The following is a 27368-nucleotide window of genomic DNA, read 5'->3' on the forward strand; positions in this document are numbered from 1 at the left end:
TAAATTACAAAACTATATTTATTAATTTACAAATATTGACTTAAACAATTCTTACGATAATTTTACTATCTGTACATTCACACATACAAGTAAAAACATAAAATTATCATTAAATATTACTCTACCGGCAGACGTAATTTACTGTATAAAAAACACAAAATAAATATGTATAAATCCCCACGAAGACGTAGTAAGTAAAATGGCTTTGGCAGATTATAAAATAAAATAAAAATACCTCCCAAGACTTACGAGCAAGATTACAAAATTGTAAATAATACCTCCGCCGATGTATTCAAGTAAGTGTTTCGCGTGAATTGGCAATGTATTGTTCGCACGAATTGAATGACATTTTACTCGTATTCGATAACAATTGAGTGTGGCGTAAAAAAAACAATTTATCTATAAAATTAATCGATCGTAACACAATAATGTTTTTTATTGTAACTGTTCGTGTTTTACACGTAAATTCACCGTTTCCCTTTAGAAGGGCAGACCGTGTCCTCGGAGGAACGCGTCGATGGGTCCGTCTTGGTCCCTATTGGGAGACACGTAGTAATACTGCTGCTGGGGCTGAAGGGGTTGGGCGAGCGCGGCGCGCGCGGCCTGTCGGTCTTGTTGCAGCTGGCTCTGCTGCAGTTGTTGCTGTTGAGCGAACAGTTGCGCCGAGTTCTGGAACTGGAGACCCGACTGCTGGCGCTGGTACACCTCCTGAGGACTACGCAGCTGCTGCACTTGCTGGGACTGCTGCGGCGTGGGATGCTGTAAGCGATGCCTGTACAGAGGCGACGGGCTGAAGCCCTGCGGCTGCTGTTGGATGAATTGGCTAGGAGTGGGCCGTGGCACGCGCTGGTTGAGTGTCAGTCCTCCGCTACTCTGAGGAAGACTCTGGAAAAGTCTCGAGTCGTACTGTCCGCTCGAGGGATCGAACACCAGTTGCGTGGAATAGATCGGATTGCCGCTAGGAGAGATGGGCTCGCTCGTCTTAGCCTTGGTCTTGAACGTAGCCGGAGTAGACGACACGATTTGATTTTCCTGTTGGAACTTGGCGAACTCCGCCGCGAAATCGATATGTCCCGAAGGACGGTAGGAAGAGGATTCGTACGAAGGAGTAGATGGAGCGATCGAGGATGGAAGAGGACTGCTGTAAATAACTTGGGGAATCGGAGAATTTTGGGGACGCTGAGTTATTTGAAGGAGTTGAGGGCGGAACGTTGTAGCGGGAGGGAGTGGGCGAGGAGTGATTGCCAATGGAGTCGATTGGGGTCGGGGCGGACGAGTGCGAGGAGCTTCTTCTTCCTCTTCTTCTTCCGCTTCTTGACCTCCACCTCGGATTTGATTGTAAAGATTTTCGAAGACAGTAGTGGCCGGTCTCGATGTAGTTTGTGGGGGTCTCGCAGTCCTGATGGGGTAATTGGCGGGTGGACGCGTCGGGTAATTAGACGGACGAGATGGGTAGTTAGCGGGTTCCCCCGCAGCTTCGTTAGATTCTTCTTGCGCTTTTTCAAGTTCTTCTTCATCTTCGCTCGCCGCATTAGGGTCGCAGGGATTGCCAGATACATAGGTGAATTCCCTTTTGTTTCCATCCGGGTCCACGTATCCGTACTTACCCCTGACTACGCAATCTGTTCCCCTTGTTTCTTCTTTGAAGCTACCGTCGGCAGCTTCGTAGCCAAAGGTGAAAGAGCCGTCATCGTTCACTTTATTGTAATTCCTTATTGTTTGTACGGGCGGGGCCCGGGAGGCTTCCTTGGTGCGGGGCTTGATGGCCGCGGGGCGCGCGTAGTCCGCTCGAGCCGCCTGGCGCCCGTACAGTGCCAACTCGTCCTCGATGTCCAGCTCCTGCTCTCCGGCGCGAGGTTCCGCCTCGTAGTACTGGAGCTGGTCCTCCGCGATGGGCGCCGGTCTGGCGCGCAGGCGCACGCGCCGGCCCTGGGCGTCAGCGCAGACGGCCAGTCCGCACACCAGCAGTGCCAGGCACTAGAAAAAAACAATACGGAAAATGAATACAAACAATTACAAAAATTGTTACAAAAGGGGCTAAATTGGTTTGTTTTTTTTTTCTTTAGGGTTATCTAAAATAAAACGCCTAGAAGCGTGAATCCACTCTGTGTTAATACAATAATTATGTGTAACTTAGTTTACCGTACATAGATTTTTTTTATGTCACGAATCGCAAGAGTAAGTTTGTGCAGTATTATGTTTTGCCACCCAATGATATTAATTTCACCCTCCAAGAACCTGTTAACAAAAGGTGTTTTCCATCGTATAAGCATATAATATTATTTCCTATTGCAGTGAAAGTACTTCGGACAAATTATAAACGCAGCAAACATAAAAATAAAAGTTACGTTTTCCGTACGGTTGAGGAAGAATGACTCCATTTCTATGCGAAGTATGGAGCATAATAAGAATTCAAAGCACGCAACTTATGTAAATACTATAGTTGGCGAGTAGTCTGACGTTGTAGATCAATGACCGGATCTCAAGCAAATAGGTTCATGAAAATATTTTATTTTCTTAACTGAAGTAATCAGGAGAAAGTAAAGTTGGTCAGTTTTACCCTTAAAATAATATATTAGTCAAAATACCATAGTTTTAGAACGAAGTACGAAGATATATTGAGATATTTTAATGAACGTCGATGGTGAACTAATTGGCAAAGCGAACGCGGAAATAAAGCATAGATTCATATTCTTCAGCATTTAATTTTTTATCTGACAAGTTTCTTTAAAAGGATAATCTTGATAAAGCAGTTTGACCTAATATTTCATACATATTTAGCAATCGCATTTAAGTAACGTTCGATAATTATTACAACATTATTTCCGTTTTACTTTTGATCGAAAGTATTTGGATATATATAGTAATTCTTTGTAAAGACAAGTTATGAGTGCAGAAAATCTGTCAGTCAACAACTACTGAAGATATTATAATGAATGATTATTTATGTGGTTATCTGGTTAGCAACCAAGTGTCATGGAATTTCACTCATAGTCGGTAGTTGATAGTACTATATATATATCTTGGGAGAAATTTTAGAAACGCGGTAATTAGAAATCTAGTAACGTCGCTTTAATATAAAGTATATTTATTGTAAATCGCTTTGCAACGTACAACTGCGCACTATTTTTAAAGCTCAAGCATTAAAATGAATCGTAACACGACAATAACAGTAATATATTTCCGAAACAGTATTTTACAAAGAGAAACTTAATTCCCATTCGCCGAATGCAATCTTTCACCAATGTTCATTTTTATTGATTGAATTTATAAATCGTTTGTGGTTTTAATTTGCTTAAAAACGCAATCTAAAAAAAATAATGATAGTTTATCTTTTAGATAATAAAATAACAATTCAAAAGAAAGATGATAAAAAAATTTGAGATAGTGATGGGTAAGTGAAATTTATGGCAATTGTAAATATACTTCCTTTTTGTCTAATATTTCGAGATATAACAATAAAGAAAGGAATAATTTCCCACATTTCTCGGCTGTGAAAAGTGTTGTTAATCATAAAAATACAATGAATGATAATCAATGGATTAATATAAATATAATACATGATCGCAAAAATCGCGCTCTTGGAATTTCGAGCAGGAAAGTGATAAAGATCATTAACACAATTTACATTTACCGTTCTTCTTCAGTACCGCATTTTACAAACGTAATTAATGCCATACGAGAGGAGGTGAGATGGCGCTATAGTGAGAGGTGGGAGTGACAGTGATAGATAAGCGAGTATAAGAAAATCAGCTGATTCACCAGACGAAAGTGAAGAGCCACAATTGAACCATCTCAACTGGCAATGAACTTGGCCGTTGAATTATTCTTGTGTAACGCGATGTATCCACATATCATATCTTGTATACAATGGGTAGTGACTGTATCGGAATAGTCGCTTAACTGGTCGCTTCATTATGAATACTAATATTCTTTTTTACAAAATCGATAAGAAAAAAGTTCCTTTAAATTTAATACGTTCCCTACTCCTCTAGTTGTTAAAAAAATATAGTGCTCCCCCTAAATCTGTAACCTTATATCCTTCTACGTTATTTCTTAATGAATCTACGTTTGATTTATTATTTGTAGTATTGAGCTCTAGAATAATGGAAATGGTGTAACCGGCATTTTTCTTTATTTTTACCTGTGGCGCGCAAAAAAATGTTAATGTACTAATATACACATGAATTGAATTTCGGAGCCTTATTGAAATCCGTTTTACTTACTTTTAGCTGCATAAGGGAAAGCATTTAAAGTTGAATAATTATTCATAATTTAGGGTTGTGAGTTGAATCTGATCAAGATCTTTTTAATTAATGTATTTTCAGATCATAAACATAGTTTTGTTGCATTCTTTATAATATTTATTGCGAGCTTTGATTTGTTATTCGTATGTAACATTCTCTTTACAAATTGATAAATAACAAGGTGTGTCAAGGACGTTGATCGGAATTGGATTAAACTAATACAATTTACGTTTTAAAAAAACATACGTGTGTATACTTCCAGGATTGGTACAATGTATTTTTTTCTAACCAAAAAGTTTAGTATGCACTAAACTTTTTAGTTAGAAAAAGAGATTTTCTCAGGATGGAAATCTTTTCTCACAATGCTGAATATATTTGAGATGTTTGTTTTTTTCAATCAAATTGTAAGTGTGTACTAACATTGTTTTCCGGTTTCCATTCAGTGCCAGTGGAGGTGTGTTTCAAATAAATAATGATTCTATTACACTCCATACCTGAATAATTTAATCTCCTTCTGGATCTACATAATAGTATTCACTGTATTATTTAATATCAGTATACCGTAATTAGCGTTAAATATTCGCATGACTATTTCTAGTCAAGGATCTTCCGAAGGTCATGATCATTACTCTTAAATAAATTATATTTAATAATTATAAACATTCAATACTTATCGAATGCTAACCCACCCTTAATGTTTTGTTTAAATAACTTAAATTAGAAACATAAATATAATTTTGTTTGTATAAAATAATTTAATTAAAAAATATATTATAAAAAGATACTCCAAAATTAAATTAACATAACTTTATTCAACAAATATAACTGCAAAAATTATTCATAATAAGGTGATGTTTAACATCGTGTATAATGTTTTTACTTTAAAAGAAATATACGAAAAAATAACTTGACTTGCAATATTTAGATATCTCTTTCAACTTATTAAAATATTGGTTTAATTTCAACTGTACTCACGAAATTTTAATTTTAATTTATAACCTTTCGTTTGTTCTATACTGCTATAGGCAAAGTTTATAAATTAGTTATTTAATGTTTTTTATTGTTTGCAGTGGGTCAAAAATTCAACATAAGTTATCATTATCAATATTAATCAAAACGCGATTTTTAAGTGTACCTACAGAATTCATTTATTTTGTGACAGCTTGCGAAGGGATTATAAAACTCTGAGATATTTTGATATTTTTATATTACCACCTTTAATTTTTGTTGAATCAAAATTTATTGTAATCATGAAGTTGATTGATTATTGTACCAAATACATAAATCTCGTATTAAATCAGATTTGATGTTAATACGTTATAAGGTTCTGTTGAAACGACGAATAAATAAATTAGCGTTTTACGCAATTGCCATGACAGTTCTATACTTGGAACCGCAGAGTTCATTTTAATATTGCTTCATAATCTGTTTTGTATTGTATAATACATAGCTAGATACCTAGATGAACTATTTTGAACGAATTATTATTATATGAGAAACGAACGTGTAAAAATGATAATATACGAGTATATATGTGAATTTCTCCAACCTATCAAAAGAAAATTAGATAGTGAGAGTTATTTATTATACGCACTGTGTGAGAAATTGTAACTTCAAGGAAAAAATCATACTATGACAGCTGTAAAAAAAGTATGAAATACCCATGTCGGTGAGAAACATATCAATGTTACAAGAATTATTATCACCTGAAGCCAAAACGTATGATTTAAATAATATTTTTCTACAAGATCAACAACTTTGTTATTTTTTTTTGGAATGACAATGCTTTCAATGGATTACATTAAAATCATTTATGTATTCAATATTTACAGGATAATGTTTATCTTTAAATAAACTTGTGCAGTATTTACTTTGCTTGTCAAATTTTGCAGTTTATTTTGTTTTTAATTAAAAAAAACAAAAGGGAGTGATTCTCCCTTTCCCCCGTCGATGAAAATGTAAGGAGTGAAAAATCATATTAGGGCTCCTGAAAATTTCTGAAAATTCCTACAAAATTTTAATAGAAACTTCTCCATTTTCGGCCAAAAACGAAGGGAGCGACGATCTTTTTTGGACTTTTTGATTTACATCTTCTGATAATATTTCAATAAAATATAGCAATATTAGTCTGTGTTATTAATTAATCCGAAAAAAAATGTTTCTTAAATCAAAAAGTAAATAGGGTCCAATGACTTGATCGGACAATTATGTTATGTAAGAGGTAAACAACACTGTAGCAGTATTCTGCACTTAACGTATTATACGAGTATTATTACGTTTAGTTGGAGACAGCGCTTTGCGAAATAGCTTTCCTTCCGTGGGCCCAAGGCTCTCACGTAACAATGCGCAATCTTATTATCCATCATTCTCACGAACGAGGAGGCCGAGTACTTCAATATCCACTGTGATCTCTGACTGACAATAATAGGATGAATTTCGAATAAACGTCGATAGTTCGCACAAAATATACTGAAAACAGAAAAAGGCAAACACCTGTTTCGTATGCTTCAATATTAAAGTCAACAAACCGTTTAATTTACAATTTTGAGAGTGTCGTACTTATTATTTTTTCATACACTCCGTATAATTAAAAAAAATATAGCCAAAAGAAGATTTTTTGTTGAACTCAAATATTGGCTCGAAAACATCAGAGGCTCAAGGTTGAACTGCTCTAGGAGCAGTATAATTGTATAGGTCGTTGGGTGGGTGCGGTATTGTTATTTTTGGTATTTAAAAATATCTTTGAATATTTTATTATATGCATTTTTGTCTTGACAAAAATTAAAACAGTTTATCTCATTATTATTCGTAATTTGGGCACAGCTAAAAAATTTAACTAAATGACAAAAACCCTCAATCATAATAAGAAACATAAAAGGTAAAAATAACACAAACAACAAATTGTATGTGGTATATAATATGGAAGATAGTTCTTTCTACTAATAGGTTTTCTCGTGTTTTTTATTGCAAATAATTATGTCATTAGAACTTATTTGACCCGAAAACATGAACAGTTATTGTGTAAATCGGTGAATAAAGTTCAAATATTTTACACATTTATTACACATAATTAATTCAATAATAGTTTTACTCGAGTTACAAACAAGATTCCTCTGCGACAAGACAATAAGAGTGCGTACCTAGAATACATTCCATGACAGAAGGAAAACGCTTACTAATTCATTCATCATAGTTTCAAGATAGGTGCAGCAATACTTCGGAGGGAGGTGCGGTTTGATTTAAGGCAAGGACCTAGAGAAAGGTAGATACTAATATTTCTTGTTGGATTGAGCAATTTCGAATTGACAGAATCATTACGATCACCGTATTTGTCAACAGTATTACTAACTAAGCCAAATCAACATCTATAGTATCGTCAAACATTATATAACATGGGATAGGGAAGACCAAGGATTAATTACATCTATAAGTATATAATAGATGTTAACAATAAAAAATTCTTATGTGCTACATTTTAATAAATTTCACTTTTTATTTAAGATATAGTTTTTTACATAGAAATATTATGAGTTTATGAATATGCTATTTTTAATAATGGTCTTCTCCCGTATCGAAACGATGTTCAGTCGTATGATGTCAAAGGCTATCAGTTTTGGGCGACTGAATTTTGGATCTAGGAGCAGTTGATTGTCGTGTTTCACTACACGTTTTTTTCTCGTTTCTTTTTCATGAATTTATGAATTTATTGACCACTTGCCATTTTCTGATATTAAAGTTTTGGAATAAAATATAAAAGTAAATTAAAGATACTATATTAAATATATAAAAATATGTTATATGTATGTAGGTGTAATAAATAAAGATGTTTGATTTTTTTATGTTAATGATATACCCTGTGATTATTCCAGTATGTTCCGTTTTTACCGTAAATGAAAATTATACGAATTAAATGTTTCAAACTATAATGTTTATTAAATAAAAGAGTCAACATGTACATGAAAATGTTTTCTATTTTTTGTCAGAACAAAGACGTTATTATAAATAATTATAAACGACCTATGACATGCAAAAAGTTCGGCCTGTTAGAGTTTGGAGAGGTTGTTGCAAAAAAAGACTGGAAGATAACAATTAACTTTCTTAAAATAGGGTCAAGACCCCCGTACAAACAATACTACAGTAATTTTCTCACGTGATTACAGATAAAAGTTTCTTACTATAAGTGCCTCAATTGCATACGCGTTTCTGCTTGGCAAATATCTGTCAGGAGCATTTAGCTTGTAAATGTCAGGTCCAAAATTTCTTCATTTTCTCTATCTCACGAGATTTTACTTGTTTTTTTTTTTCCTCAGAAATCTAATCAATTTATGCAAATAACAACATAAATATTTTAATCGCAGGCCACTTCTATTTTAAGTATCAATTTCGTTACTAACAAATTGTTTCCAGAAAGTAGTATTAATTAGGTATTCACATTTTTATAGATTATTTTTCTTAATTTTAAATTATCCCAAAAAAAACATTAATTATAATTGCCCAAATATATTTTTTAAATGATACAAAAATGTGAACCGTAATAATTTTAAATTTATTCGAGAACATTTTTTTCAAACACACTTTAGTAGTGTAGTAGTAGTAAACAATTAATTTAATGAAAATATTAGAATTTAGGATAAACTATGCAATTTCCTTAAATTTAATGAGACATTGTCTAAAAAGTGTCATGAAATTGTTTAGAAATTAAATTTTCTGAAATGTTAACGCACAATGATTTTATTTTCAGACTTTAAGTTTATCTCATACCAGTGGTGACATAATTAAGTTTCACACGTGGTTTGCCAATCAACTTGCTCCAACAATAATATCTTCATTACTGAACTCAAAATCTTATTTGCAATGATTTAATTTTTTTTTTTTTTTTTTGAGATTTAGTTATTTTGTAAAGCTATTGGGTGATTACAGCAGGTACGTGTGTGTGTATATATACATATTTAAATCTCTTTTCACGTAATTAAATATGTTTTGTGTTTTCATTTAAGTAACACGTAGAGATTACCCAAAGTTGTAAGCGGGTTTCTTGTAAGACCACCCATGAAACAATTCGATGTTTTAATCAAAAAATTTTTTTTGTTGTTTATAATAGACATTTAATAAAAAATGACAATGATGCAAAAATGTTCGAAATAAAATGTATTTAAATATGTATTTACGTGTGTAGTTAAAATAACAAAATATGCTGTTATTTTACGCATATTCAAACTAGAAATGTATATTTGTTGTAAAAAACGACAATTCCTTTAAAAAAAGGTATGACCAAACACATTTATTCCATACATATTTACATCCAAACTTCTTTACATCTCACAATCTATTCATCCTCCTCAAATATCCTCAGTCATCAATTTGATATTCCCGAACGTATTTTTATCGATGCTTACTTAAATCTTTAACGAACTTTCTAGAAGTATTACTCCAACGGCATTCGCCTTAAAAAATGATTACACAAATAAATCAATTGATCTTTCATTCTCCAAAAATGTATTGAAAAGATTGAATTATTTTTTTTAATGGAACATTCTAAACACAAGGAAATTGAAATTGCATTAAATCTGGGAAAATCGTGAACATTATTACTCAGATTGTGAAAAGTGTTGCATTTATTATTCTAGAGAAGTCCATTTTACTCAATATATTTGATTGTTTGCCAATATGAAGAAATCACAATGAAATCAGTAAAACGAGGAACGCTTAGCTAACGAATGGACATTAAAAACTAAAATATTCAGCGCTTATCCCGGTGAAGTAAGTGTCAATACGTTGCTATCGACAGAGTAAATAAAAAACGCCTTTAGAATAATATTATAATGCAAGGTGACACGAAATAAACTTAACGAAAGTATTGATAAAATATATTTTACTGTACCATATTGATAAAATATATTTGAGTGTCGATTTCAAATATTCTGCAATAAAAATATTCGATTGAAAATTGAATTAATATTAAAATTCATGATTTTTTGACCGTTATCTGGATTTAGAGTAAATTACATAAGTTGCGACTGAACGAATACTGGACCTTAAACATAAAACAAAATAAAATGCAGTCTTTGTGAAAATTTTAACACTTACGTTGCTATTATTTTTTCATGATTAAATTTATTTTGTGTAATAAAAGGTTATTAAAAAAAGGGATAATTAAACAATAAAATTATAAAATTGTTCTTGAAGGTAGGTCAGGAGTCTAAATGAGAAGCTGAATGAATGTGGAAGAGGCGAATATTGTGTTTAAAGACAGATTGGTGTGGCATTATTTTCTCTCTATCTACCGCGTAGTTAGTAAGTTTTTTAGTTTTTTAAAAAATTAAATTCTAAATAATATTTGTGATTTAGAAGCCACCGTACATATTTGTTTAAAATTAAAAAAAAAAACCAAACGGACGTGATTATAGAATAAAGTTTTTATTTTATTCAGCTCATACCTCGCACGTACTCGCATTACGAGTATGGCAATAACGAAAGCTTTTTCATTGTGATACGAAAATGCTGTATTAATTTCACTTTTATTATTCAACCACTCCAACCGTGCATTATTAATAAAAAGTTTACTTCATAGTACGTGTACGTTATGCGTATGGTGTTAATATGCTTACTAAACTATGGCTACCAAAGTCCATGATAAACATTTGAAAATGAAGACACTGAAAATAAATATATTTGTTTTCGAAGTTGGATAATAAAAATAAAAATAGTGTGTCATTCTTGCAAATATTTACTCATTTGTTTTTTCTTAACAAACTTATCTCTATGCTTTTTTTTTTAAATATTAACATGGTTTTATTGAATCCTTAAAAATTTAAGTTTTTTACTATAGTTTTTAGGTGGAACTGCATTTTATATGATAAAACAACTAAGTTAGTACATGGTTTTGTTTTCATTTTCATTTTATGACCAGAGACCGAGTTTTGCCGTTATTAATATCATCAGACCGATCATCGTCATGTGAGTAATGACAAACCCGGTCACTGGTCAAACAAAAGTGAATAGGGAAAAAAAACTACAAAATTGTTTTATTATATCATTTAAAAATATAACTCGTTTATTCTCGATATACTCGTACATCATAGATAACTGAACAGAGACAAAACATCTGTTTTTTACAAAGCAAATATGGAAGTCTGAGTATGCCAGGAATAAGGACCCAACTTATGCTGGCTAAAGTGATCACTTTATTTACTGTGTAAACTTTACCTTTCTGCCCATTATTGAACATTCATAATGCATCAATTTTCGAAAGTTGTATATTTGCAGTGTTGGAAAAATCGATATCGTATCTAAGTTGAAACTGACAGATGGTACAATTAAAAACTTTTTGAAGTATAGCTTTCTTTACTTGAATAAAGATGGGAATACTTCCGGGTTATAAAGACGAAATATAAAATAACATCTCGCACTTCTTATTTGATCAGTTGATCATTATTGTTCTTCTTATTATCTTAACGTGGTGTCGAAGCAGCGATATTTTGATCTTTAATCCAGTGACCGTATTGTAATTAACATTTTTTTTATTATCAAACACTGAATTTACCATTGGGACGAAATATCAAGATATTATCGGTTTGTAATATTTTTCTCCGTAAGGGTAAAATTCTAGTGTTTGAAAGAATAAGTAAAAGTTGATTATAGTTTTTCAATAATTTTCGGCAATATTTTCTGAAGGTTACTAAATACGTCTAAGATGTTCGTGGTAATAGGAATCGCGTAATGACAGAATAAGGGTCGTAACTCGAAACAGTTACTCAAAAAGTAAATACTATGTGATGCAAATTTAACATTAACCGCATGATTTTACTTGACAATAAATTAATCTTAACCGTTTCAAAATAGAAGAAAAAGTTTCTCCCGGTGAAAAAGTGTTATTTTATCATAACGTGTGGGATTAAAACATCATTATTTCATCGTAATTTGATTTGGATATGAACCGAGTAGTTACAATACGTGGCCTAATGGTGTATTGTTATTAAAAATGAAACGTTTATATTACGTTACACCGTTTACAGGCTGGTATTTTCATGAATGAGTATAATATCAAACTTGTGGAGTATTATTACGTAACAACCAAGCCTTCGATCCACTTTCAGGCAACTGAGTTACGAGATCTTTTAACACGCACAATAACCTTATATGACCCTCAAACTATTTCAGAAAATTCGACATAATTACGTAAAAATATTGGGCCATTTATAACACTTATCTTGGAAATTTGTATGTACTTATGTGTAATTTAATTACAATATATGATACATAAAGTCACTTTGATGATTCGAACAAATATATTTAAAAAATATGCATTATTGATTAATAAGTATTCAGTTTTCAAGTAAGTATTAAAATTAGTAAAATATTAAACAATACATACATTTACTTGTCTATCATTTTTAAATATTTTGTTCGTCTAAAATATCTGTGAAAACATACGTTATATTATTATTAATACTAAGAACTATTCATCAGTTATCACACTCAACATATATGACCATATTTCGTTATAACTCATTTTTAATATACCTGTAATTCCACTACTATTATATAACATTATATTTAATACTTGTGCAACTGCAGGTGTAACTTAACATCGATCAGCGATAATTAAAGACTTTTTATGAATGTTTTTAGAGCAAAGTTATAATGCGGTCAACGCTAGACGCAAAACATAAACATCAATCTATTACACAGAGCTTAGTATAATATATCGTCCATTTGCTATGATAATATTACGAGCCTAAATTTTTTTATGTAAGCAAGATGTTACGCCATCGATTAAAAGTACTAATTTCAATAAAAAAAAACGAAGAAGAAGACAACATTATTTAATGTTTGCTATAAAGAATTTTTAATAGACGAGTTCACTATACGACTCGGTGAAGTGAGTTAAATTTCGTATAGTTTTGAGAAACTAAATAATTACACGCAGGAAATTGATTCTATTTTCCTGCTCTGAGCATGAAAACCTTGAAAATTTTCAAGAACACTTGGAAAAGTCTTGTCTTACTATCCTAATAAAAGGAATTCACTAAATAATGTTTAAAGTTTATTTATAATTTTTATTTCATAGACTTACGAACATTAGTAAATGTGGAAATCTAAGCCGTAATTTTATGGAATGTCATTTATTAGGGTTGATTTCAGTAGATCGGTTTTTAGAAGTATTTTCCATATTTCATTCTGAGCAATTCGACATTTATGTCGAAGTCTTTCAATTATGTATTCTAGTTTTCATTTTAGTTTTAAACATGTTTATATTACATATTGTACATAAATGCATACATACCTACAACAAAATATTAAAAATTAGATACGATATGTTCGTTCATTATTAATGCTTTACCTTATTTTTCTAATACATATGTATTTATTCCATGGCATTTAAATACTTTCGCCAAACGCATTCATATTTTTCCATATATAATTACACAAATAATTAATAGGGACAGGAGAAAGAAGTATATATGGTGTACATATATATACATACTATACATACATAAATTAAATAAAAACTTTCACAGGCAAAATTTCAGTTCTAATGCAAGTTTCATTTGTTTTTTAATACCGTTTTTAAGTCATAATTTATGAGTGTTAAATTCATCTCATTCCATATTACGAGAAACAAATCGTGGCGCATTTAATAGCCTAGATTTATAGCAAACTTCATCCACACAAAGTAGGGCGCCATGATAACTGGATGACATTCACAACGTGTTGTGTCTACACATTTGTTTAGAGAAGATCGTATCTATCGCGATCATCGAATGTTTCTAGTTTCTGTGTGGATTCGCAGGCTCCATCGGACGGGCCCGGGTTCCGCAACTCGCCCGACATTATCTAAGTGTAGTTTCTTGTAAGACGTTGCCATTTAGAGATAACTACACAAGCGGACCGCCGAGAGAGCCAACATTGTTCACGAAACACATCACGACCTGGAGTCGTATGGCGCAACGGATCGCTGACTGCAGCTGATGGAAACGCGCTAGGCTTCAACTTCGCCCGAGCCGCGGACAAGAAGAAAGGAATCGCTCGTTTGTTTGTCCTTTGAAACATTCGCATTCGGTGAATTCGCCACCTTTGTAAGCAGCCCGCGTGACGAGTGACTAAAGACATCGGTCTGGAAAAGCAGTATAGAAATATCGAATCATCTGCGATACATACATTTATAGGATATATCGTTAATAAGTCACAGAGTTAAAAACATTGCGATAGTTATATTATTTATTGAAATTCACACAGGGATAGTACAAAATCTTTGGATTATATGAAAATATATTTAAAGACAAATTCTACGATATAAAAAGTTAATGACAATGTATATATTTAGTAGTAGGATATCCGGCAGTAATATATGTATACATACCATATATATATATATATATATATATATATATATATATATATATATATATATATATATATATATATATATATATATATATATATATATATATAACGTGGTAATATTTTTCTTTGTAAAATGGGTGTAAATAATATGTAAAGTGGATGTATAATAATAAAATAAACAATGTGTTGCTTTGTAATTAAAGTTTATTCTTAATTTATCTTTATAATCATTTTTATATCTATCTATCTATCTATCTATCTGATTCTGACAGTTAATAATATTATCGGAAGTCTTTTGTTTTCTTCTGAGCGACGCATGCGGCATCTGGTGGTAGAACTGTTTTATGTAGGTACTTTTTGTAAGTACTTAATAAAATGTATAGGTAGGTACCTAGTTATTTTATTACATCTCCCCCCTTGGGGATGAAAATTCATAGTAAAATTTTCACTCGTCCTCCGGATCATCTTCTTGTATAAGTTTAGTGATATAATAAAGTTTTTTTTTTTTTCGTTCTTTTTTTTTCTTTCTTTTTTTTTTCTTCTTGACCCTTTTAAAGTAGACACAGTTTTTTTTCAATCCATTTGTTTTTTTCTTTTGAATTCCTTCATTTTTATTCTGATCTCTTAAAGTATCTTCTGATTTAACCAAATTTACAACTTTTAATTGTTCATCTGCATTTTCATTCGAGTTTAATACTGAATTCCTGCTTGGACAATCTACTTCTAAATTCTTCTTTCCTGGAGAATATTTTATTTTATCTTTCGTAGAAGTTTTTTCTACTTTATTTTTATTTTCATTTTTCAAGCACTGTTTCTGTGTTATTTGTACGTCTTTATTTTTATTCTGATCTTTTAAATTATCTTGTAATTTAACCAAATTTACAACTTTTAATTGTTCATCTGCATTTTCATTCGATTTTAATACTGGATTCCTGCTTAGACAATCTACTTCTAAATTCTTCTTTCCTGGAGTATATTTTATTTTATCTTTCGTAGAAGTTTTTTCTACTTTATTTTTATCTTCTACAGTACATCTGTAAGGCCTCTTACTGCAATATCTGTCTACTAGTAAGTCTATCCTCGCTTCGTATCCACTAACAGTGCCGATATCATATTTGTCTTTTGCAAAAACGGATTTATATTTGCAAATCAGTTCATTTATTTTAGATTTTTGAAATTGATTTAAATGATTTATTTTTATTTCAAAATCTTCTTCTTTTACATGTTCATTATAATTTATTTTGCATTCCTCGCTGTTGTTATTTTCTGTATTTTTAAATTCAGTATTTTTTATTTTATATTTTGTAGAAATTTTTTTCACATGATTTTTATTTTTAATTTTATCACTAGTTCTTAAATTTCCACGTCTTCTTTGATTATCTTCTAATCGTTTTCTTTGATCATCTTCTGATTTTTCTCTCTCACTCCGAACATATTGTAGTAATTGTTTTAATACATCTAATGTTTCATAATCCATTTCCATATTAACAAAATTGTCGTTTTATAACGTGGTAATATTTTTCTTTGTAAAATGGGTGTAAATAATATGTAAAGTGGATGTATAATAATAAAATAAACAATGTGTTGCTTTGTAATTAAAGTTTATTCTTAATTTATCTTTATAATCATTTTTATATCTATCTATCTATCTATCTATCTGATTCTGACAGTTAATAATATTATCGGAAGTCTTTTGTTTTCTTCTGAGCGACGCATGCGGCATCTGGTGGTAGAACTGTTTTATGTAGGTACTTTTTGTAAGTACTTAATAAAATGTATAGGTAGGTACCTAGTTATTTTATTACATATATATATATATATATATATATATATATATATATATATATATATATATATATATATATATATATATATATATATATATATTATATGTAAACATACAAATACGGATTTATTATTTATTTTGCAATAGTGATTTGATTGACGGTAATATTAAACGTTTCTCTATTAGTTCTTACCTTGAACTTTGTTAAAGAAATATATATCATAGCCTAAAATGATTCGCTTAGAAACCATTAGTTTTCGTGATCTTGAACGCTTTACAATTTCCTGCGTATTAGTTGCTAAAAGTGTAATTAATGTATCATAAAAAGCAACGTGTGTTAAAAACATAATAAGCGCATGTAATGAAGAGCATTTAACAAAAAAATAGGTATCATTTTGTTATTTTGATTTTAATACCTCTTCTCATGGACAATAAGTTATGGATATAAGAAATCCTTCGAAATCCGGATATTTAAAAAAATGACAAATTTTGTTGTTACTGTGTATTTTTTATCAAGGAAAGACAATTTTGAAAATAAAAAATAATTATACTTATTTTATTTATAAATCACAGACAGTGAACAATATAAAAAGATACAATATAAAAAGTTTCTATAAAAAAAACACATTGTTTATCGATTAAATGTGAACACAACAGATAACGGCTATATAACATTACATAAAAAATAACAGAAAAAAGTGGTGGTTAAGAGAAATAATAATTTTGATAGAATAAAAGTTGGACAAAAATATTACTTACGGTAAGCATTATTAGCCAGATTTTTTTCTCTTAGTAAAATATAGGAAGTAACTGAAGAAAAAATAATGTTTTGCAATAGACCTGATTCAATCTGATAAGTTCAATTTTATTTTTTATTTTTTTATTATTTTTTTATTATTAGATTAAAACCAATATTTTTAGCTTTTCCACTTTTTTATTTGACCAGCGACCGGGTTTCGTCGTTACCGACATCATCAGACTGGTCAACTCAGTTCAACTCTGTTCAAGTTCAACTCTGAAGGAGCTGTCAACCAGCTGTTCCGGATAGTACGTACATTGTTTAAATCGTTTCATCTGAAAAATACTTTAATGTGCTAAGCAAGTAGGTACATAATAAGGTTCTTGACATTGCAATGCAATTAATAATTATTCAACTCATCGCATGTAAATATTTTGTTCTTAATAAACGTCAGAGATATTTAAGTGTTTAAATCACATAGTCGCGTGTTTAATCGATTGCTTGTGTCAGGCACAACCAAAGTTTAACTATGTGTTTATAACAAGTGAACGCAGTAAACTCTAAGAATGCAAAAATAAACATTTATTTTACATCCTCAAAAAGTGATTTTGAATACAAACGAGTATGACCATTAATAGGTAACTAGAATAGTTCAGAGTATTTTTAACAAAAGTGAACCTTACTTTGAATCAATTTCACATATTACGAGTATAACTTCTTCATCAATCACATTCATTCGAACCCTGTTTTAGATCATGACAACAGTTCATACATTTACATTAAAACCAATCTCTTTTTTCCTTAATTTCAGTTAATTATTGTTTTTTTTTTTTATATTCGCTCTCTTTCTCCTCTTATATTCTTTTATACTACTAATAAAACGTACTTTCTATGAGCCAAAATCACTCGTACAGGCTATATAAAAAAACTACAATAATTCATAAAAATGCTGACGAATGGACAATGGCATATTTCAAACAAAAATAAAAACCTCATACTTTCTGGATAAATATTCAATTAGTTTTTTTAAATAGATAATTGATATATTATACATGTTTATAATGTATTTAATTAAGCAACTGCTACGTATCTATTGCTTTCTTCTCTGAAAAGTCATGATAAATAAATTTTATATTTAACAACTTTCCAAGCCCAAATATATTTTTAAAATCATTAATGTATTTTTAATCGCATGGTTTGACCATTAAAATAAATAATCGCATAAAAAATAATCATTCCTAATGCGAATACAAATATTATGTTTATAATTTAAACACCTCGAAGACGACCAATAATCGCTTTACTTCATTGATACGATTATGATTGTTTTGGGCAATTGAAGGGTTTGCATTCGAGTCCTCTCATAGACGACGAATACTGAATATCGTAAACATCCTTGTGAATATCTTATTGACCGTCTCCGGAGCGCTTAATGCTTTTTTCTGAATCATTTTTTCAGGGTTACACACTGCTACAATAAAAAAAAAAAGTGATATTTTTTTCAAAGTTGAAGACTAAGTAGGGCCACGATAAGCGGTGTTGCAGGCGTAGATTGATTTTAGAGTGACTTTGAGGTTAGGTAATTAAAAAAAAATTAATGCTAATAAATATTAATAAAATAGGACACAAAATGCCAAACACTTTTCATGTTTGATATTTCTGTAGTTTTCTCGACTCAAAAGTAGATTTAGAGAAGTTCCTATACATAGGCCACTTATTGTTTTTTTTTCGCATTTTTAGATCTGATACAGAAGCATCTAGGCTTTTTGACAGACCTTCTCTTGCAAAACAATTTTTTCCTTAACTAAGTTGCGAAATTTATTGAAATGTGAAACAAAATTGTGCCCTGATTTTACTGTGAATTTACATTTAAAAGCTTTTAATATCCCTGTCACATTGATATAATAAAACAACAACTATATAGTTTTTTTCCACTTTTATTTTATTTGACCAGTAGGTACTTAGATGTTTGAATTGGACATGCTGTAGGTACCACCGCCACCGCTCCGGCTGGTCATTCGACACCGCGGTACGAGTACGTCATATCGTGAAACTACAATATAATGTTTTCGGCTGTTTAATTTGACGTGTACTGGGTTTCAATTCTCCGATTGGAAAATATTGTAGGATTGCTAGCGGCCATACGAGAATATGCGATTGACCGCATGAGCCTTGATATTAGATCTCACAATTCGCTCTCACGATATCTGTTTTGTTTTATTGCAACACTCGATTCTTCGCTTATCTTACGAAAAAATTACATATAATAATGGTGCCCGATGATTAATTGTACGGCACTGTACCTTACATCCCGCGAAGCGAACATAAAGGTGAAGGCAAGTTTAATACTATATGTATATAATATTATATGAATAAAATATTTTTTTACTAGTAGTAAGTTTCTCAAATTCACGATACGTATCGAGGAAGTGCTTCTTTTACTATCACGAATTAAAATTTTACAAATGGTGGGTTTCCCATGCTGTCATTCATTAAAATAAATATTTAGAAATAAATATGTTTATACTTATTATTTACCAAAAAAAGTGGAGTCATTCCACGAATAGGTTTGCTCGCTATTAATTTTTCGTATAACAAATAAGTCCCACTTACCAGTATCGTAGGTACGTGTTATAATATTTGCATATGAGGTATATCCTTGACTTTAATGTGCTGTTAAAAAAAAATAGATGTAAGACATACCTTTCATTAAGTTATTACAAAAAACATAATGATGTGGAATATAATCACTTTGGAATATCATAAAATACGCCTACGAATTAAGGATAGACAGAGAAAAACGTTTCTCCGCCTCTGTATAGTACGAATATTTAGACACCCGGTAGACACTGCGATCGATTCTAGAAGGTAGTATCGACAATATAATATTTTCATTATTTAAGCATTGAAAAAAATAAAAAAGAAGATAGCGAACGTATAAAAATATCGACATATATTCAAATAGTAAAAACATCTTGTGGAAATTGAATATAACTGCGCTTGTAACATTATTTACCTTGTACACATTTAATATTATTATGATTTCAAAACTGGAAAAATAATTTTAATATGTTAATAAGTAATTGTAAGTACGTATAAATTGTATAACGTATATATTATTACTTTATAAACATTTCAAAATCCAAAATTACAATTTTTATAATAATTCAAGAGACAATGCGTAGTTTTAATTGAAATGGGGTTTAATTAAAGCAGTTATGTTAAATAACTCATTAATATTAATTTATTATAGCCATTATACTTGCGTATGTAACTGATTCTAATTTTGTGTATGAACATTAAATACAATAATCAGATAACAGTCGGTTACCCCCGACTGTTACACATTGGATTAGTTTCCAGTGCATTCCAAGAAACCATGAGTGTACGATACAATTTGACAATAAGGAAAAAAAGTTCATATCCGTCTTTAAGTGTATCACCCAAATATTAATCTTTTTTTACTCGCACCATATTTGACTAATAAGATTCCCAAACCTTGCTTAATATTTGGTCAATACGGGAAATATGCTTTTCATTATTTTAATCTACGTTTTTATATTTAAAAAAAAATGAATAATATTCAATCATAATTCAATACTATTCAATACTATCTACACATATAAAAAAATACTTTTTACAATTCATTCGTTTATTTGACCAATTCAACTTTCACCAGGCGTTTTAAAAGTACCTACATGTAATATTTCAAAATTATTTAACCAATATTTTAAAGATGTTAAAAATTAAAACTAGATACAATATTCTTAAAATGTTAAAGAAGTATTGCGATTTAACAAATATCATAAAATTATGTGTTATCGAAATTTTGTGGAGGGAATATTTTGCTTGATTTAAATATGAAACGTTATTATCATTAAACTTTTTACTGTTTACTCGTATCAATTGAAAGTAAACTTTTATAAACAACTTTAATAAAGCCGCAAAAGTGGTATTCACCAAGTAAAACTTACACGAAAATGGATAGATATTACCACAAAATTACTGCCGAATCAATGAATGAAACTATAACAAAGAATTAGGATTTATGCATTTATGATTTATTTAGGAATGGCGCCTGAAATGTTAGTTATATTTCAGCTCGTCTTCAGGATAACTGCATAAATCCGACGTAGTACCCAACGCACATAAAAAAAATATGAAATTAAAGTTCAAAAGCCGCAAATCGAGACGATAAATAAAATATTTACATTAATATATGTAGATAATGACTTGTGCATTTCCCAATGAAATAATTTATTTCACACTTGAAATAATTTATAAGTCTCTACATAATTTATACCTCTCTATTTCAAGTCTGTACGAGATGAAGTCTACTTCATGGAACACGGTGATCAGCAAGTCGAGTAACTATTCTCCTTACAAAGCGTTGCATTACTTTTCATAATACATTCTAGAGAAAGTGGTTACGGTTACATGGAAATATTTGTGCCTGTATAAATAATTTTCTCTCCGATCCAAATATGTTAGCTAAAGTGTAACAAGCCTATGTTACTCAATAATTAAACATGGTGATCGTATTTTTTATGGTAATCGCTGTCGGTTTTATTATATAACAAATATGCAAATGAATATTCAGAATATGTAAGGTGTAATATGTAGTTTGCAAGGCGATCATCCATTAGTATGAAAGTCAATTGTACCCTTAGGGGGCTGGCGTCATTATTCATCCCAAATAGAAGTGGCACAAATACTGTTCTTGTGTGCGCATTATTAACACAAGATTACAACAACAAAAATTTAGAGCATCGGATAAAAACTAATCTACATATGTACATCTTAAATTATTGTTGTTATTATTGACGAAACTTTAATATTAGATAACCGGCACTTTAGAGTGTGATTATTTTTTTAGGCGAAAAGTGCTCGGTTGTTGAATAATAAATTGCTTAAACTCAAGTACTAAGCATTTTCATTAATGTCTTGTATTAACTAAATATCTTTTGTCGATGTAATATTTTAAAGTGATAACTTTTGGGCTTATAAATTTATATACTAAATAATATAGACACGTATTACACAAGCTCCTATTTCTTCTCTCTTACTAAACTACCGCTTCAGAACTTTGAAAAAGATTTGTATAATGATATACCATCGTACATCGACAAATTAAATGCCAACTTTAAAGTATATCAATAAATCTTTAAACATTGCTAAATATTTTATAAATCACTTGCTTCAATGTTTTTTTTACTTGCAACTGTGAATATGTTAATTACTATTTTTTTAAATCCACGATTTTTTATTATTTTTAAATATACAAAATAATGTAGCGTGTTTCTATAACTGAGACTTTATACAAATGATTGAGCTGTCACCATTTCGTAACATCTATTTATTATAAATAAATAAATAAATTTAATTTAAAAATGAATAAAATATCCTCGGAAATAGTATGTTCTATCGCCCTTTTCATGGCACAAAATATTATAAGTAAAAATACGATTACATAATAAAATGGGTAAAGTATCTAATTTATATAAATAATTTTTTTTTTAAATCAAGCATTCGAAAGCCATTGTTTATATTATTATTTGAGTATTGATGTGCATTACAATTGTGTAGAGACATGAAGGAAAGATACAAAATTTTAATGGATTTCCCTCGCTTTATTTTGAACATCATACCGCGATTGTAAATATTTAGCACCTATAATATGAAATTTAAATTTTAAAATAACTGTCGCAAATTTAACGACAGGTAATTAATGAATAAACCTTTATATCTGCCAAATCACTTCTAAATTATTACAATATTTTTTTATTACGGGAAAGTACCCTGGCTTTCTGAAAATTACAGTCGGCGCCATCGCTCAACTGTGCTATGTAAATGACAAATCTATTATTTTTTAATGTTATTGTAGACGTTATAGCACACACCTTTCAACGCGTACTTAAAAGCGAATTTAATTAATTAACATGTAATTATTTTTTCAAATTGACTAGCTCCATATGTGATGGCACGGTGAATGACCACGGGTATATTGCCTATTAAAAAGGAAGAGTGAAAACTTTTCAGAGAGAGTGGAAATGACCGAGGTTGTGTGTCGGCTGAATGCCTCGAAGCATGTATTTACTTCAAATTTTTCTTCGAGCAATTTTGAATAGTATATCTACTACGATTAAATTTTTGTACGTTTTTATTATTACTTTATTTATAAGAAGATCTTAAGAGTTACGGATTAAGTTTACTGATAATTGTTATGTATTACATTGATGACTATTACTCGCACGACAGAGGTTGTTTTCTGTAAATAACGCATAATATAAAGAATTCAAAAATATTAATAAAACACAATCACTCATTCTAACCCTTATCCGTACCTAATAGTGTATAGGGCACTGCATGGTATTGACGCACTGTTCTCTTGATCTCTACTTACACGAAGGCAAGATGATCATTCCTGCGCTTCAGAGACCAGTCCAGGGTGATATTAAATGAATATAGTAAAATCACTAATATTCATTTTCACCCCCCCTGGTTATCGAATCCGGGACCTCCAGCACGGTAGCTAAACACGGTAACCATTACACCGCGGAGACAGACCAACCACTCAATCAATTAACAATTTATATTAATAGTTGATGCTTTAACTATTTTAACGATAATTTAATCTTCTTATCATCTTACATATTATACACATGTTATATATATACTTATATATTATACACATGTTTTAATGTTAATAATAAAAAGAACCGCTATATAAAAATAGGTACTCAATGATTGAAATCATTAAGGAGGTTTTAATAAATATCCATAGCTGCATAATACTGCACATATGTACCTACGGAGCGCTTTAATACTAAGTTTTAGAACTTTTACATCCCTGTATTTTCATTTTTCTGAACCGTTTTATAAATCGGGGATATTAAAAAAAAACAGTTGAGTCATAATTGAATTATGTTGTCCCGGAATTAAACTTGTTGTACAGTGTATTCAAATGTACTTATGAATTATAAATAAAATGCACTTTAAGACAAGACTGTTCAGTGAATTTACTATCTAATGTATCATATGAGACCATAGTTTTCGCATCCAAATAAATGGGAAACAATTTTTATTCCATTTTTGCCATTAAATGTTTAATTTTCTTTATTTTTTATTGAAAATGAACCTTTTAAATTTTGTGTTGTATAATCTATTATATGTACATGTATCGTTTTTAATACATAAAATTAATTTTAACAAATTAACTAAATCCTTTTATTAGTAAGTATAAGTTTGTTAAAAAACGATTTCTTGTGTACTGAATGTTTTCAGTACATTTTTCAATCCAATTTTAGTGCCATGTTAGTGCCATATATTTAAAAAGATTATTAATCGTTTCGATAGCACATGTGCCATAGTTGTCTAATAATGATGTTTTACAACATGAATATTTCACAATCAAATGCTTCATTAATAATTTACATACAAATTTAAGGCTTCTACTAAATCAAGTCCTGTACGTGGGTTTTTCATTGTGTCGATTTAGTGTGCAGTTGAGTTGCGAGGCCGGAGATTACTTTTCGTCTAGGAAAGGAATTAATATGACTAATTGCAGATCTAAGTGAACATTACCAGCGCAATGCTGCAATTGTTTTATGACTGTTGCACAAGTTGTGAGACAATAGGTCTAGTAAAGTTTATGCTGCACTACTGCGGTTCCCAGCAGTCCACAATCTCTGGCACTAACGAGACACTACCGACAACCTTACGTCCTTCATTTTCGGAAATTAAATAAGCTACTCAATATTACACTTCTGCACAATGAGCGGAGATAACTAACGCGTTTTAGTTGGTATCCGGATGTAACGTGCATCAAGGTATAAAAATCGTGCATTTTTGGAAATGATTGAGTGGCATGTACTTTATTACAGCAGTCAGTTACAATTATAGTCAAATCAAAAGTTTTGCGATAATATTGGCTTTGTAAAAAATATTAATATATTTTTTAAATCAAATAACATAATTCTTTATTTAATTGCACTCAAACACTAGATTTAACGCCTGATGGCCATAAATCAAATTATATCATTCATATATGTCTCAACAGAGACGAGGTATCTTGGCTATCATAATTACGAATGTAGTTGTTAAAATACTATACGTGTATGTGTATGGGAAAATGTTCCCAATATTCAGTCAATATGGCTCGTTACACAGTACCTAAGTCAGCCAATGATAGGTCATAAGCCGTTCTGATTTCCGTAGATACATTGTCTCTGTTGAGACATTTTATATTTTGATATCAAATATTTGACATTGCACACTGTCATATTATAGAATACGACAGTATTATTACATATCTATTTTATTAGTATTTAGTTATTATTACTATTATTATGGCCTTTTCTTTTTTTATACTGAGCCTTGAGTAGATATGGTCGTTAACTAAACTTAAAACTGCCACCCCTGCTTCTATTTGTCCTTTTCATACTTGCCGATTACCCTTTGTGTGGTGTTGTAAACCAAAGATAAAGTTGCCATGAGCTGAGACTGAGCTGAGACACAAATTTTGGAAATTTATTAAGGGTGTTTCAGAAATTAATTAACGCATCAAACTTAAAATACTAGTTTAAGGATAAAGTAAAATTAAAAACATTTACCACACGAATACCATAGATTCAAAGGAAGGTATGTGAAAACCCCAATAAATATTCATTCATTTACGATCAAAAAGGAAAACCATGTTAAGAATTTCATACCTTCTAATTTCATCTGAAATAAAAATTTACTTGATAAAGTTTTATATTTAAATTTTTTTATTTTATCTGAATACTGAAAACCAAAAAAATAAATAAAAACAGAATCCTTTCTTCGAGCTTTTTGTCAGCAAGCAGTGAGACGATATATTACATATAAACTGCATTCTTAATTGAACTACTGCATGTAATCATTAGGTACATACAACAATTGTACTAATGGATGCAGATTGAGCACAATGCGCAACAGGCGACAAGCGGGAGAAGCGAAAGTTCGAAGATCCACACCTAACATAATAAGGATTGATCCAAAATACATGTTTAATTATTTACTTACAACTAATTTGGTCACCGGCATCTCGTAAGGCACAATTAACACAATAACAACACCACAATCCGCGAATCTAGTGTTGGACGGCGAGAGCACGCGCGGTCGGTCAGACTACGATACGGTGAATGAGCGCGCGCGGGTCGCGTCCTCTCTTATACGGCGTCCCTCGACCCTCCGGCAGGCCGCAGCCGCAGGCCGCCTCCCCGACGCCGACACGACGCCGAGACGGTTCCGAGGCGGAATAATAAGTGCGATGTGGAATTAAAGAAACTCTCGCATGTAAAGCACACACGCGCCGACACTTTCCTCTGAGTAATGGTGTACTTTTTGGGCAAATTATCTAATTGAACATCGGTCCGCGCTACGCGACGCGCGACGCGGCGCGGACCAGTTAGCGGGTTGCCCAACTCAGGAAAGTTTTCCGGTCACCCGTAGTACCGTAATCAGGGACAGGTGATGCAATCCGGTCGACTCGCTCCTTTCTTCCGAAGGAGACTGCCTTATGCTCCTATCTGGTTTGTGACCTGGTATTATGTAGATCAAGTCGTAATCAGACCCAAACCTAAATTAAAATGACGTAATTTCGAACATACGCGACAGTACCCAAAGAATGATTTCAAATAATATCTGGTGATAACTTAATTAATTTAAAATGACTGCTTTACGCTCCAGAAAAAATATTAAGCAACCTAAGTTACTTGATGACACAGACCAATTGAAAAAAAACTCTCTCTCCTTATATTTATCGATATTAATCGATATTTATCGATTAGTTTAACACTGCGTCGATCCAATAGGTAGGTACCCTATGAATTATTGGGCTTAGATAGGAGGACGAAAATTATTTTTACTATAAACACGTACGTAATATTTTAGTTTTATATAATATCAAATTGTGCATATTTAAAAGCTTCGTTGCCTTTATTTCTGAGCTTTTGTATGTACATTTTTTCGACTAATCCAACCTTTTTGCATGAAAGTACAATAATTGACTAACAATATTTCTGAAACGCAATATCTTCCAACACAAATTTAAATTCAGTGCTTATTCATTTGTGTAAAATATTATAGATAATTGATGTTGTAATCTAAAAGAAAGCTTAGGTAAATTACCTTTGTATATTTGTATCGTATTGTGTATCACTTAAAGTGCTTTTATATTTTCTATTGTTTATAAAAATATCGATAGAGAAATATGATTGAATCCAAG

The 27368-nt window shown here is 31.0% G+C and overlaps 1 protein-coding gene across 1 annotated transcript; it reads right to left on the bottom strand.

Moving 5' to 3' along the window:
- LOC148300573 (uncharacterized) lies at nt 1–26297 on the bottom strand. Its single transcript, XM_088274581.1, has 2 exons — nt 26165–26297; nt 1–1977 (listed from the first exon to the last, which is right to left on the bottom strand). The coding sequence occupies exons 1-2, from the start codon at nt 26183–26185 to the stop codon at nt 481–483; spliced, it is 1518 nt and encodes a 505-aa protein (XP_088130707.1). The 5' UTR covers nt 26186–26297; the 3' UTR covers nt 1–480.
- Between the last annotated feature and the right edge of the window lie 1071 nt (nt 26298–27368).

The sequence above is a fragment of the Brachycentrus maculatus genome, unplaced genomic scaffold, assembly GCF_059751285.1.
Source record: "Brachycentrus maculatus isolate JH-2025_06_01 unplaced genomic scaffold, ASM5975128v1 h1tg000692l, whole genome shotgun sequence".
Lineage (NCBI taxonomy): Eukaryota > Metazoa > Arthropoda > Insecta > Trichoptera > Brachycentridae > Brachycentrus > Brachycentrus maculatus.

Coding starts and splice junctions, on each gene's coding strand:
- LOC148300573 (XM_088274581.1), bottom strand. CDS start 26,185: ATGCCGGTGACCAAATTAGTT. Junction 1,978..26,164: donor TGCCGGTGACCAAATTAGTT/GTAAGTAAATAA, acceptor GTTTTTTTCTAG/TGCCTGGCACTGCTGGTGTG.